This window comes from Fusarium verticillioides, chromosome 7, assembly GCF_000149555.1.
Source record: "Fusarium verticillioides 7600 chromosome 7, whole genome shotgun sequence".
Lineage (NCBI taxonomy): Eukaryota > Fungi > Ascomycota > Sordariomycetes > Hypocreales > Nectriaceae > Fusarium > Fusarium verticillioides.
The window spans coordinates 3021349-3034163 of record NC_031681.1 but is presented as its reverse complement, the minus strand read 5'-3'; the positions used below and the strand labels follow the sequence as shown (position 1 = coordinate 3034163).

The following is a 12815-nucleotide window of genomic DNA, read 5'->3' as shown; positions in this document are numbered from 1 at the left end:
TGCAGGGACATGTGTGCGCACATTAACGGTCAGCGCTGATTGGTTCATCGTGGCGTTGAGATGAACAGACTTCCAGATTCGAAGTTTCGCGCATTTCGCACAAACTTTGCTAGTTAAATACCATCAAGCTTATCAAAATCATGGATATTTGGCGGGAAACTCTATAAACCTGAACCTTGTTTGTGATGACATGGCTCCTGCAAGAGACGTGGCCGTCGACAGCCCACATGCTCGATAAGCCGCCAACCGAATCATGACCTTAATACCTTAGCAGAGCCTTGATGGCCAAGGTGCAGTGGATACGTGGATACCCAGTGTCGGTTATTTTTATCTATCATATGTTGAGCTGCGGGAATAGATGACCCGACGATTATGCGATATCACCATTGCCGAAATGAGCATGTCCATCAATCTGGTCAGTGGTAACCTTGTGGTTGCAATCGGCTACCAGACCCCCGAAACAGATTCCAGTCTGAGTGGTCGTCAGATTGGTGGCTCGAGTTACAGAGTCTACGACCATTAGTTCGTGCCAGTTGATGGAGCCACTGCGAAACTGTCTCTCCGCCAATTGGTTTGAGCCAGCATGCTACACATATGTGAGTTTAATCTCATCAACAGAGGGACATACGACAATTTTCTCCGCCGTATTATACGTTCATATCAGCAGGCAAACACATTCAAGTCGAATGAACTGGCAAGGCAAGCCCTTCGAGCACCAAAAAGGCGGAAAGTGCAGCATCAATAGAGTCTGACCAAGTAGAGACAAAACTTGACCCCCATCGAGATGTGCAGTTTCTACCATCAGCCAAAGTACTCAGAGTTTGACACAGTGGGCACCGTAACCACTTTGTTCGTGGACAACAAATCTTCTTACCCTGCACACTTGGGCCGTGATATAAATGACGCAAACAGCATGACATAAACTTTGAGAAGCGTAGATGGAGCGCGAGATATGATTGGTGATGCGAAAATGAGCTGTCAGGTCCATCACAGCAAAACAATCGCGCCATAAACAGACTTCAGGCAGCACACGACCACATGGCACAATGATATCGGGACCGCGTCCCGGATGTCTTTCCAGATAACAAATTTAAATGTCACGACAGCGTGATGAGAAAGCAGGCGCGAAAGGGAATTAGATTGCAATCGGAGGCAGATATGACCTCAATCAAGGTGGAAGCAAACTTAGATCGTCAAGCATCTGTTGGCTAGACTAATAGTCAAAGCTTACGAGATGTCGACGAGACGTATGGAGCCAGCACACTGGAAAGTTGCAATTAAGTTCAACTTTTTAAAGGCAATATGCACAGCGCACCAGTTCAGCTCTGCTCTAAAAAGTATAATTTATCGATCCCGCAGCGGACGCGACGACAGAGTTCAAGTCGACATTGAATTATGAAAGTCTAAGTCTTCAACACCAGCAAGCATCTATCATCTCAAGCGCATAGTGAGAATATGGCTTTTTGCGCGCATAAACAAAGCAAGCCTATGATGTATTTATATCTTACCTAGAGCGCTCTGTAGGAGCATATCCTTTTGCGCGAATAAACAAAACAAACCCATAATGCATTTATCTTTTAATAAAAAAACTCTTTTTCCTGCCTCCCTCCCAGTGCCTCTCTATAAAAGGAGGGCCTTTTTCTCCTCCCCAATCCTCTAAAAAGTTCTTCAACAGGTTCTCGTTACAAAGTGTCCTCTCAGTCAAGCTCAAGCAAGGAGGCCATGTCTACCAACACAGAGCCGCCTCCTCAACCTCCACCTCCAGATAAACTGGATCCCAATCTCCGAGGCGGCAAGGCCATCTTCTTCACCCTCGACACCCTCTTCAACCGCGACTTTGCGACCGAACGCGGTCTGATAAGATGCAAGCAACTCATCCCAAACCTTCGAGGCAAATCTATGGATGAACTGAAGAGAGCCTATCATGATGGTATGGCCGCTGCGTATGTAAGCCACATCCACTCCCAGCTCTCAGCACTAGGCTGTCATCCTACACAAGGTCCGGTAGATAAAGTTGAGATGATGTTTCGGGAGCTCAACCTCGAACCGCCGTCGCGGAGTGACACGTACCTCATCGGCAGAGAGTTTGGAGCTGAATTCAACCGCAACCGGTTTGAAGTCGCCGGAGCGTCTGAAACCCTTGCGCAGCTGAAGAGTCTCGATTATGCGATTGTTGTTGCCGACGATGATCTTGAGTGGGATGCCGTGAAAGATCTCAACTTCTGGCAGTACGTTGATGCCAATATCATTACGAAAGATCCGGTGTTGCGCAAGCCAGACCTCAGGGTGTTCAAAAGGGCTTTGGATGCTTGCGGAGTATCTCCGAAAAATGCTGTCATCGTTGGGTGTTCGGTAGAGAAGGACATTGCTGGTATTCTTAATGCTGAGGCGGAGCCCATATTGTACATGCCAAAGCAGAATTCCATGGAAATGAAAGTTCAGGGCACGCGTGTCTTGGTTGTTCGTAGCATGGCTGAGCTATTGTCGGAGATAAGCCGTCGACCTGAGAACAGGCATCTCGAAGCGGCCCAACGCCATCAGGTACCTCCTCCACCTTCCCTAAGTCACCCACGAATGCCACAAGCATCACAGAACCAGGGATACGCGAATGATCAGAACGGTGGACCCTCAAGCCAACATCGCTATGAAGGTTCAGGCCAATCTCAACGTCCAGCTCCTGATCCAAACTCTACTGACGATAGGCATACGAGTCAATCTTGGGGGAAAGCTCCACTTTCCCGCATACTATCTCACTCAGGTTCCAGCAATGAGACTCCACGAAGACACAGACTACCAGACCGTGGTCACCCACCTAAGTGCTACGAAAAGACTGCACGTCCGGTACCTACCTTGAGATGCACACCCGCCAAGCGCCCTCGGTCTGAGCATGGTTATGTACCACCATCACGTTATCACGACCAGGGGTATCCTGATCATGAACCGCCGAGGGGGCATCACGATCCTGCTGGCAGACCGGTCCAAGGTCCGTCGGCACAGACTTCTTCAACTGACACGCCACAACTGGCCAGGCTACTCATGAGACCCAACGGTGACGGAACCGAAGAGTCCAGTACGGGAAGTCGTTCGCCCGCCTATACCCCTCTGAGCCCGCCACCAACGCCGCTACCTTCGATGAGAATGTTTCCTCCCACCGAAGACTATGGGATTATCAGGGCAACCTCCGGCGAGAACCAGCCCCGTTCTCAGTATGACGGGCATGGACGTGGGACTTTGAGAAATGGGAACCCTACACCTGGTGGATATCCAACTGTACCTCCACCTAGAAGTCCGTATCGACCACCCATTCCAGACAACTCCACCTATCGGGAACCCTCATGGGTAGGCAGGAATGGGAATGAGTATGAGACTTCGGGAGACAGGTACTCTACACGAGGCGGATATCCCCCTGAAACTCCATTCTCGCATCAAGGCTCTCGTCCCAGAGACGCCAGGCATCAGGGTCAGTACCAGTCATGGCATTCTGGACAGTACGGCGAGGCCCTGGGAAGGTCATACCCGACCCAAGATCCACACCGGGCTGCAGCTGCAATTGCGCATCCGGCCCCGCATGGAATGTCTCTGCAATTAGAGCCACCGAGTAGTATGTACGGTGAACACGGGAGACATACATCCACAGGAAGGAATACATCAATGTATGAGGCAACTCCTGATAGGCCTTGCGAAATCCACAATGCTAGGCCCTCGAGTGGATATTGGGGATTTTCTGTTCAACGTGGACAGCCAAGCCGAGAGGAACAGCGTGTGCAGCCGCACCATGGAGAAGTTATCAACGTGACCTCTCCGGCTACGAATCCCGTGCCCTCTTCTCAGGCACCGCAACCCGCTGCTCAAGATCCAGCCATTCTTGGTGATCCATCACACCATGGAGATTCGAATAGCACTCCACCTGGCCTTTGGAGCACCTTGACTGACACTGGATCTTCTCCTGCCACGCTTACACCACAGACCTCTAGTCCAGAGAGTGCACGACCGGATGATGCAGATGCTGAGCCTCCATGCAGACGTCAGAGGACAGGTGAAGAGCTTAGGGAAATTGCTGAAGCTGTTATTGATCTGAGCCGAGGCCATCCAATACCTCCTTTGTAGCCAATGGATGTAAGTAGATACACAAATTCCATGCTGAAAAGATATGTTACCGACTTTACTAGGTCAACGAAGTACTGGAGAGAAAAGGGGAAGAGGTTGAAGGGTAACTGTTTGAGTAGGTATCATGTGCCTAGTTCAGTTATTATACGGACTAGGGCCCGGACTGATTGATAAGAGTGGTGTTTGGAGTTGATAGACTCCGCAGCTGATAGATCACATCATGCACCTCACATGTCTGTAGGACCATTGTTATTAGAAAGCTTTGGAAACCGCAGAGAGCGGACCAGAGGGTTAAGATAGGTAAATTGAACTTGGTTCTTATAGCGTTGCTGGGCATCGGTGCCTTTCCAACGTGAATGTCACTGAGTTGTTTCCCAACCGCCGGTGTGCCAAGCATTATCTCGCCCCATCGTTCCACGCTGTTCATCTGATTTCAGCGTGCGGTGAGCCGTAACCCAATCCTTTTCTCGACGTTTATTACTCGCAGCAGTTTCCGATATTCTAGAACTCTAATTATCGTCGTTCTCCATGCTAATACAAGCTCTTGAGCTCACCAGAAGCAAATATACTGACACTGGTAATTTGCGACGTCTGCGCACTCCTCTTACTCATGATGCATGGAGCATACAGTTTCCGATAATTGACAAAAGTGCGACACAACAGGTAATTTCCGGTACAAATACAACTCAGCCAATCCCCAGGTAAGATGTGAAGCTCATCGCATGGGTCGAAACTAATATATCAAGTCCAGGCAGGAATCGGACGAGCCCTTCACGCCGAGCTTCCAATTCTGCCACTAGTAGTAATAGCAGAGAAGTGAGCTCTGAGTGATCATCAAATCCTTGACCTTCAAGTCATCCGCCAAGCCATTCATGAGGAGTGTATCCTCGAGGGAAGCAGGAGGAGGCTTGGTTCCGTCGAACTGATCCTGAGTCTTGTAGCCAGCGAACTCCATGGTGCGAGCCTTGGGGCTCTCCTGCTGCCAGAGATACCAGAGTCGATCGATCTGGGTGTGATGAAGAAAGAAGATGGGATCTGATATGTTAGCCATGATCTTTCTGAACGAGAGTATGGAGACGGGACTTACCGTTGGGGGACGTATTGGGAATCATATCACCACCAATCGCACTATGGATAGCACCGTGAGGACCAGCCTCCAACTTCTGACGATAGTGATCATAGTCCTTGACCGCCTGAACCTTTGCAACTGCCTCTTTATTATAGTTCCCAGACAACATATTCCCAACATTTTCACTTCCATCGTTCCAATCTCGCGCCAGACAATGGGGATCGTACTCAGTGGTCAGGTAGGCAGGAAAGAGGTCCTTGAAAGGTCCGTCGTCGAGACACTTTCTAACAGCACGCCCATCGTAGATAGACTCGGTCTTATTGGGGCTGCCGTTGCCGCCGAAGCCAGTCTTGGGATCCCAGATGGTGGACTTGGGTGTGTCGTCGGCATCGAGGGACCAGTCCCAATACCTAGATATTTATGTTAGGAAGTTCATCGCGGCAATTCTGTTGCGAGGAGAAACTCACGGCATAACTCCTTCATAGCCACATTCCTTGAGGGCACCCTCATAGACATGCACAAAGTATCGGTGCCAGGGGAGAAACGAAGCAACGGCGTGGACTGGACGCCATATACTGTCAGCACATTGTTTTGCAATCGCGAACGGGGGACTTTTACTTACTTTGCTTATCCAAATGAGCGTGAACGTAAGGAAAGTCATCGTAAAGAGTGGTGTTCAACCCGAGACGGGATGGCTTGGTTGAGAGGCACAGAACGGCGTCGGTGTACTGTTGGCGGGCTGCATCATCAAGCTCGCGCCATTCAAGACGCTTGGTAGGGTTTTCGCACTTGGAGACTGCTGCAGCCGCGCAAACAGCGGGAAAGGTAAGAGAGAAAAAGCGCATTTTGGCGAGAGGCAACTGAATGAACGACAGGATATGTTTAAAACTCAGTGGCTTACAAGAGGTAATTAACCTATCGACATTTGGATTGTAATAGTTATATATCCGTATCCTGCCTTTGTAGGCTCCTCCGTGCTGATCGGCAAACTCCCTTGCTAGTCGTAGTGAATACGAGGGATACGCTATGGCACTTCGTTTAGTTCCGAGTTGCTGTCCATTAGACTTCGTTCACGGCTTACTATCTTTAGAAATCCCCCGAAGATCAGCATTATCCACCTTCGCAGTGATAGTTTATGGAGAGTGTTAAAGTGCAGGCTGTCAAGATGAAGCTCTGTCTGTAGAGGTCAAGCTTAATTTTATCAGCCCTACCCAACCTAAAATTCTAACCTTCTGTACTCAAGACAGTCTTTACTAGGTAGTTGTATCACATCAACTTTAAATCCTTCCAACTAGCACTTCGAAGTTTGATATTGCTAAAGTAGTAACCTCTACCGAAAAGTTCCCGGACCCACGGCGATGTTTCAGCTATTTAGGCTCACGGGTTTGTGTGGGCCAAGCCTGGGCCGACCGTGCGTGATGTTAAATTAAGGCTCGTGTAGTAAGTCCTGCATGACAAAACCTCCGAACCACAAGGCTACAGCGTTCTCCTGATGCATAGGTAGTAATGGTAGAGACGACCGCGATTGGTACGCAACCTGCGGGACTCACAACGAGCGTAGCACTTCAGATGGAGATGTCCGCCTCGGAACTTGAATCACTTTTTGGAGAGGAACAATTCGTCGAAAGTACTACCTCAGTAGTCCGCAAAACTCAGCCGAGCATTTCTAGAATGTTTACTTCATACAACGATAGCCCGGGCCGACTCTCTGGTCCCCGATCGAGAGTGCCCTTGGCATCTACGAATATGCGCATATCTGTCGAAATGAGGCAATATACAGCAAGGTACGCAGAGAACATCCAACACACGATACTAGGGGCTTCGATTGGTGGGGTTGATTTGCCAGTTGAATATTTACTGCTCACGGATAACGTTATCCTGAGAGTCAAATAACAGGATGATCATTTGCCACACGCGGTCAAGAATATGCGGAGCTTTGCCTCAGCATATAATCATTGGTCACTGATCTTCACCAGAATATATATAGAGTCTTCCTCTTGAAGACATCCTAGGGAACCAGACAGGAAGCGAACTGAGCGCAGTGATTATAGAAATCCGCTTCCAATGCTACAAGTACAGCATATTGCATCTCAAGCTGCAGTGTTCCATTTTGAGGTCTTCTACGTCGAATTAACTTCACGAAATCCGACCAGGAAGTTCCTTTCCGGGTTTTACTCCGGGATGTATGACGTTAAGATACGCATGCAAGCATGTGACTTTCTTACCTGCAGACCCAGAAGGGACAAAAAGTCAAGTGATACGCTCGCAAACGGACATGATAAACGAGAGGTCAATGATTGGCTCTTGGCTGTTGAACACGGTCGTATTATGCCAATCTGCAATGTAATACATAAGCGTGACAAAGCAACTGCATATGCGCGAGGCTGGAAAGGTAGACACGGCTGGCCTTTACTACCAACCGGCTAAATACAAAGCAACGGAACTGTTGATACAAGCTGCGTTTGATCTGCAAGAGAGAGACTGTAGACTCACAGACTGATTTGTGTGTATTAATATGTCAGACACCCAGTTGTGATGCAGCTCAATCCTCCATCCTTTCTCAGCTCCACGCCCCAAGTCACCATTCAACAGGAACGCAGAGCACAATTGATAGCGATGGACTTCTCTTATATATCAGATCTCTCAAGTTCCAGTGGCATCGGCATAGCGGCCTTCTGCTTACTATCATCATGGGGGTTCATCACAACCTTTCTAGCATGGTATCGCCCCTCGCACGTCCCAGGCCCCTGGTTCGCAGGACTCAGCTACATATGGATCGGCCGGACTGCCTACAGTGGCAAACAGCATCACGTATTCGTCGCTCTCGACGAGAAATACGGCTCACTCGTCAGAATCGGGCCAGAGGTTCTGCTCACTTCAGATGTTGAGCTGGTCAAACGCATGTCGGCGACAAAGAGCTCTTATGGCAAGTCCTCTTGGGTTGATGGCGTGCGTTTCAATCCGTATCACGAGACTATGTTTGCGGTGAGAGATCCACGACAGCATGATCGTGCGAAAGCAAGGCTTGCGCCCGCGTATAGTGGTCGTGACACGCCTAATCTCGAGGGCGCTGTCGATCAGCAGGTCAATAACCTCATATCCTTGATTCGCCGCCGATATCTCTCAGAGCCTGCGGCTGGTGTCTTTCGTACACTGCCACTCCTCAACGTCTTGTCGTACTTCACCCTTGATGTCATTTCCAAAGTGGCGCTTGGCACAGAGTTTGGTTGCTGCACTTCTGACTCGGATCCGTATAGATTCTATGAGGGGTTGGATGAGCACATGCCTTTGATGGCGCTGACGAGTGATGTTCCGTGGATCCGAGCCATCATGTACTCAACCACATTCCTTAAATACTTTGGGCCACGCGAGACTGACGATCACGGAATTGGCCCACTGATGAAGTAAGTCACACTCGGTTCGATCGTCAGGTATTTCGCTGGAAATTAAAGTCTTTAGACTAACCTATCGCGCTTAGGGTTACGAATGATAATGTCCGACAGCGTTACAGTCAAGATCAAACAGAAAAGACAGATATGCTAGTACGTCAGAGCATCCTACCTTCCTTATCTGACATATTTTTTGAACGGTGATTGATATCTCTTCTTATCAGAGCTCTTTCAAAGTCCACGGGCTATCAGAAGGTAACGCCCAATCTGAGACACTCTTCATGTTTGTCGCAGGTTCAGACACCACAGCATCCGCAATCCGGATGACCCTCTTCTACCTCATGTCATCTCCCCGCGTTTACCGTAAGCTCAAGGAAGAAATTCGAGATGCTATACGTGATGGAAGAGCGTCCAGTCCAATTACTGCTGCTCAAGCACGCGAGTTGCCTTATCTACAAGTAAGTCCATTCGTGTATAGTTCACCCCATACAATAAGATTGACACTTGACTCTCCGTTACCAGGCAGTCATTTATGAAGGCCTTCGCATGCGCCCAGTGACAACAGGACAGCAAGCCAAAGAGGTCCCAGCTGGAGGCGACACCATCAACGGGTACTTCATCCCAGGTGGCACATCCATCGCCATCAACTTCTCGGCTATTCTAGGTTCAAAAGCCCTCTTTGGCCCAGACGCCGATGTTTTCCGACCAGAGCGTTTCATCGGCCTTTCAGCCTCCGATCTCGCTGAGATGCGCCGCAACGTTGAGATGAACTTTGGTCATGGCCGATGGATGTGTGCCGGAAAACCATTGGCGTTTATGGAGCTGCAAAAAGTGTATTTTGAGGTTTGCTTCCCCACAGCGTTTATCCATTGTTTGTGATTCTTGCTGACTTATGGCGGTACAGTTGTTACGCGCATTTGACTTTCAACTTACAGAACCTCTGAGTCCGATGCGATCCGAGAGCTATGCGTTGTTTCGCGATTTTGGGCTCAAGGTGCGTGCTACAGCGGCAGAAGACATGGAACAATTATCGGAGTAAACTGAATTCGGGAGACGACATTTATGATTGCTTATTGTCCTATGGGTATATAAATCGACGACCTCTAATGCGGGTAGTAAATTGAGTGGATGTTATAAAACAAGACGACCATACCCCCAAACAAGCTCGCTACTTGCTCCATCTCAAAAATCGAAATACCGACGGCTGGAATAAACAGCTGAATTGGATATGCCACTCTTAAGGCTTTCACTGTGCCCCAAGTCAAGATACCAATAAAGACAAGATAGAGGATACCAAGCCCGAAATGTAGCAGCCGAATTTTACGGATCCGTTGAAACAGGTTCACAGTGAGCTCCACAGGAAAGTGTTTCATGGATTTTGTTTCGGGCAGTATCCCCGAGAACGAAATATCTCCAGTCTCTAGTGGCAGATATATGAAGAATGCCACCATAGCTGGGCACATGCCCATGGTAACCGCCATAAATCTGAAGAGAGTAGACTCTAAAGGGATCCAAAAGGCTCGGGAATCGCCACAAGTAATGAGTAGAAATATACCGTTCATTAAAGGCAGTACAACGCCAGCAACAAGGCATTTTTCAACGCGATTGAAACCCTTGAGCTGTTGTTCTGTCCAGCCTTTCCTTGGCTCAATTAAGAGAAATCCAAGCGCGATCAAGTAAAGAAAAAAACAGTTATCGTTGATTCGCAAAGCAGCATCGATAGTGACGATGCGTGGGAAAACCTCGAACATGTCGGGACCTGGCTTGTCGAAAAGCACTTGGTTCTTGTACTGATAATCATATTTGGCAGAGACAGGGCCCTCGTCTCCATTTCCAATGAGGATATGCATGAGGTTGGCTCTGAGATACTGCGTCTTATCGGAGGGGAAGTTCCATAACTGTATAGCGAAGTGTATCATTGCGATGAACGGGTACAAGATAGCCGCCATGAAGTCCGAGGTTGGTTGAAAGCGATTGGCGGGGTTCCATATCCAGGATATAGCTGTGGCTGCTGCGATACAGTACCAGGCCACTATGGACCCGGGCCCGTAGTACCCGGGTGTCGAGAGGACGATGTCTGATGGCGACTCCATTAGACATGGAAGACTTGGGCTTAAGAAGTGAATCGGGTTGAAATCAATAAAGGGGATCGAGCTGCAAATAAGCGCCCACGCTAGACCTCAAGTTAGAACCATGTCGTAAGTGGCGCTGGTCGAGAAGATAAGATCAAAAACGTCTCCCTTTGGCCTAGTACGATTTTTTATCTGATATGAAATTCAGGACATGAATCGGATTAATATAGATATCTCTCGTATTTGTTAAGTAATTATATAAGATAAAGTAATATACTGCACTTTCCTTTAGATAGCTATAACTAACTTATATAAAGCAGACTATTAGAAAGCAGATAATAACTTCCAGAAGAGCATAATATAATTTCTAAAAAGACTTGAGTATCTCTAGGATTTCATTACGCCATATATTCCACATCCCTTCATCTTGCAGTCTCTCTGGGAGTTTATCATAGTTATCCAGCCGCCTATCACTATTCGTCCATTGAAGCATATTATCCATTGACCTCCATGCCTGTTCAAATGAATTTTCCCATGAAACATGGAAATCAGTAACCTTTGAAAGATCCCACTCCTTATACTTAGCATCCAATTGTGCGCCTGCCATGTTACGGCATAACCTTTTCAAATTCCGAAACTGGCCCTTGAAATCATCAAAGGCTGTGATATGTTCTAGCTGGCTGATTATCGAGCCTTCTCTTCCCCCTGGACTGGTACTAGGATGGTCTTGGTCGACACGGGCACCCGAAATGCAAAGGAAGTGTATGAATTCAGAGTCAAAAGCGAGAATTATCGCACAGTATAGCGGCCAATCGGGCATCCTGATGGGAGGGCATCTTTCTTCGCGGACACCTTCATCCCTGACACCGAAATTCGACCAACAATGCGAGGATACTGTGAAAGGTCGCATACGCGGGGATACAACCTTTTTCTCAATAAGAATTTTGAGAAACCGAGGGTCTTTGGACACTGTTGCTGGAAGTATCGCTGATTGGGTAGGGGGAGACTCAGCTTCGCCTTGACAGCTAAATGAGATGCCGAGTTCATCAAGACAATCCAAGAACTGTAGCAACTTCGCTGGACTTCGGGTTTCGATAACTTTGGAACAACCATTGACGACTTCCTCATTTACCATATCTGTCTTCGTTGTATCAAGCCTTTGGCGACGAGCGATTTCGATTGCTCTGTGAACCGTATGCTTGTCATTTGACAGAAGTGCGTTAGTAATCGTCGCGATGACATCTTCCACCGCTGATGGAAGCATCTGAACAAGCTCGTCTAAGTGCCCGAATCTTTGCTCATCCCATGCAAATTGGTACAGCCCCCGCCGCAAATAGGGTATGATGAGAGGGTCCGTAGCTGAATACAACGTTCGCAGGAGTGTGGTGTCATCCGTCGTTGAGTAGAGTTTGGCTAGGTACAGTACATCCAACTTCGCGTTAGTTGGTTCGGAACCTAACATGAGTGATGATAGTGCCTCCCAGACTTCGTCGGAGCTGATTTCCGAGTACACTTCAATATCTTGAGGTCCCAAAAGTGAAGATATGAGAGTTTTCTTGCTGCGGCTATTGACCGCTGCCGATCTGAGAACAGCTTTTGTAATTTGTGCATCCTGGCCCTGTCCATCAAGCATGATGTCCATTAATTTCTGGCCGTGCGAGAAATTACTTGCTGCAGCAATGAAAACCTGTTCGGTAATTTCCACGTCGCTTAGCCGATCAAGGAACACTCTCACCACCGTCTCTCTGCTAATCTCGGTTCCGGGAGCAGCCGTCTGCTTCCTCACGACTGGCCAAGGATATGGTTGTTGATCAATCAAGATGTTCATAATTGGAGAATCGAGATAGTCTACCAAGTCCGGGACGCGGTTTTTCTGTCGGGGTGTTTGGGGTCGTTCCGCATTTATTGCATCACGAACTGCTTGCCATTTCTTTCTATCGTAGTCGTTCTCATCTTGTTGAACAATGGGTAGAAGATAATCCAAGAAGTCAGTCGTCTGCGTAAGGCGGTAGCTTGAGGCATAACACGTGCGTATGATAGATTCCCAGATTCTGTTTGCCTCATGCCACCTCTGCAAGGAGCCATAAGCTACTGCCATCGCGACCAACCATTTGATTCTGTTCGTGTCGTCCGTCGCGAGATGGTGATTATAGCCTCACTGCTTTATGGGAATAGGTC

General features: G+C 48.3%; 5 protein-coding genes across 5 annotated transcripts; 2 read left to right on the top strand and 3 right to left on the bottom strand.

Annotated features, from left to right (window-relative positions):
- Nucleotides 1-1722: 1722 nt before the first annotated feature.
- FVEG_11736 (hypothetical protein) lies at nucleotides 1723-4107 on the top strand (the record flags this gene model as incomplete). Its single annotated transcript, XM_018901056.1, has 1 exon — nucleotides 1723-4107. The coding sequence occupies one exon, from the start codon at nucleotides 1723-1725 to the stop codon at nucleotides 4105-4107; it is 2385 nt and encodes a 794-aa protein (XP_018759462.1).
- A 796-nt stretch (nucleotides 4108-4903) lies between these two features.
- Nucleotides 4904-6021, bottom strand: FVEG_11735 (hypothetical protein; the record flags this gene model as incomplete). The annotated part of the gene is made up of 4 exons (XM_018901055.1): nucleotides 4904-5142; nucleotides 5195-5586; nucleotides 5644-5737; nucleotides 5799-6021. The coding sequence occupies 4 exons, from the start codon at nucleotides 6019-6021 to the stop codon at nucleotides 4904-4906; spliced, it is 948 nt and encodes a 315-aa protein (XP_018759461.1).
- A 1771-nt stretch (nucleotides 6022-7792) lies between these two features.
- On the top strand, nucleotides 7793-9604 carry FVEG_11734 (hypothetical protein; the record flags this gene model as incomplete). Its single annotated transcript, XM_018901054.1, has 5 exons — nucleotides 7793-8580; nucleotides 8655-8718; nucleotides 8790-9023; nucleotides 9088-9408; nucleotides 9470-9604. 5 exons carry the CDS (start codon nucleotides 7793-7795, stop codon nucleotides 9602-9604), a joined length of 1542 nt encoding a protein of 513 aa, XP_018759460.1.
- A 64-nt stretch (nucleotides 9605-9668) lies between these two features.
- FVEG_17087 (hypothetical protein) lies at nucleotides 9669-10658 on the bottom strand (the record flags this gene model as incomplete). Its single annotated transcript, XM_018906354.1, has 1 exon — nucleotides 9669-10658. One exon carries the CDS (start codon nucleotides 10656-10658, stop codon nucleotides 9669-9671), a length of 990 nt encoding a protein of 329 aa, XP_018759459.1.
- A 346-nt stretch (nucleotides 10659-11004) lies between these two features.
- Nucleotides 11005-12735, bottom strand: FVEG_17086 (hypothetical protein; the record flags this gene model as incomplete). The annotated part of the gene is made up of 1 exon (XM_018906353.1): nucleotides 11005-12735. The coding sequence occupies one exon, from the start codon at nucleotides 12733-12735 to the stop codon at nucleotides 11005-11007; it is 1731 nt and encodes a 576-aa protein (XP_018759458.1).
- Nucleotides 12736-12815: the final 80 nt, after the last annotated feature.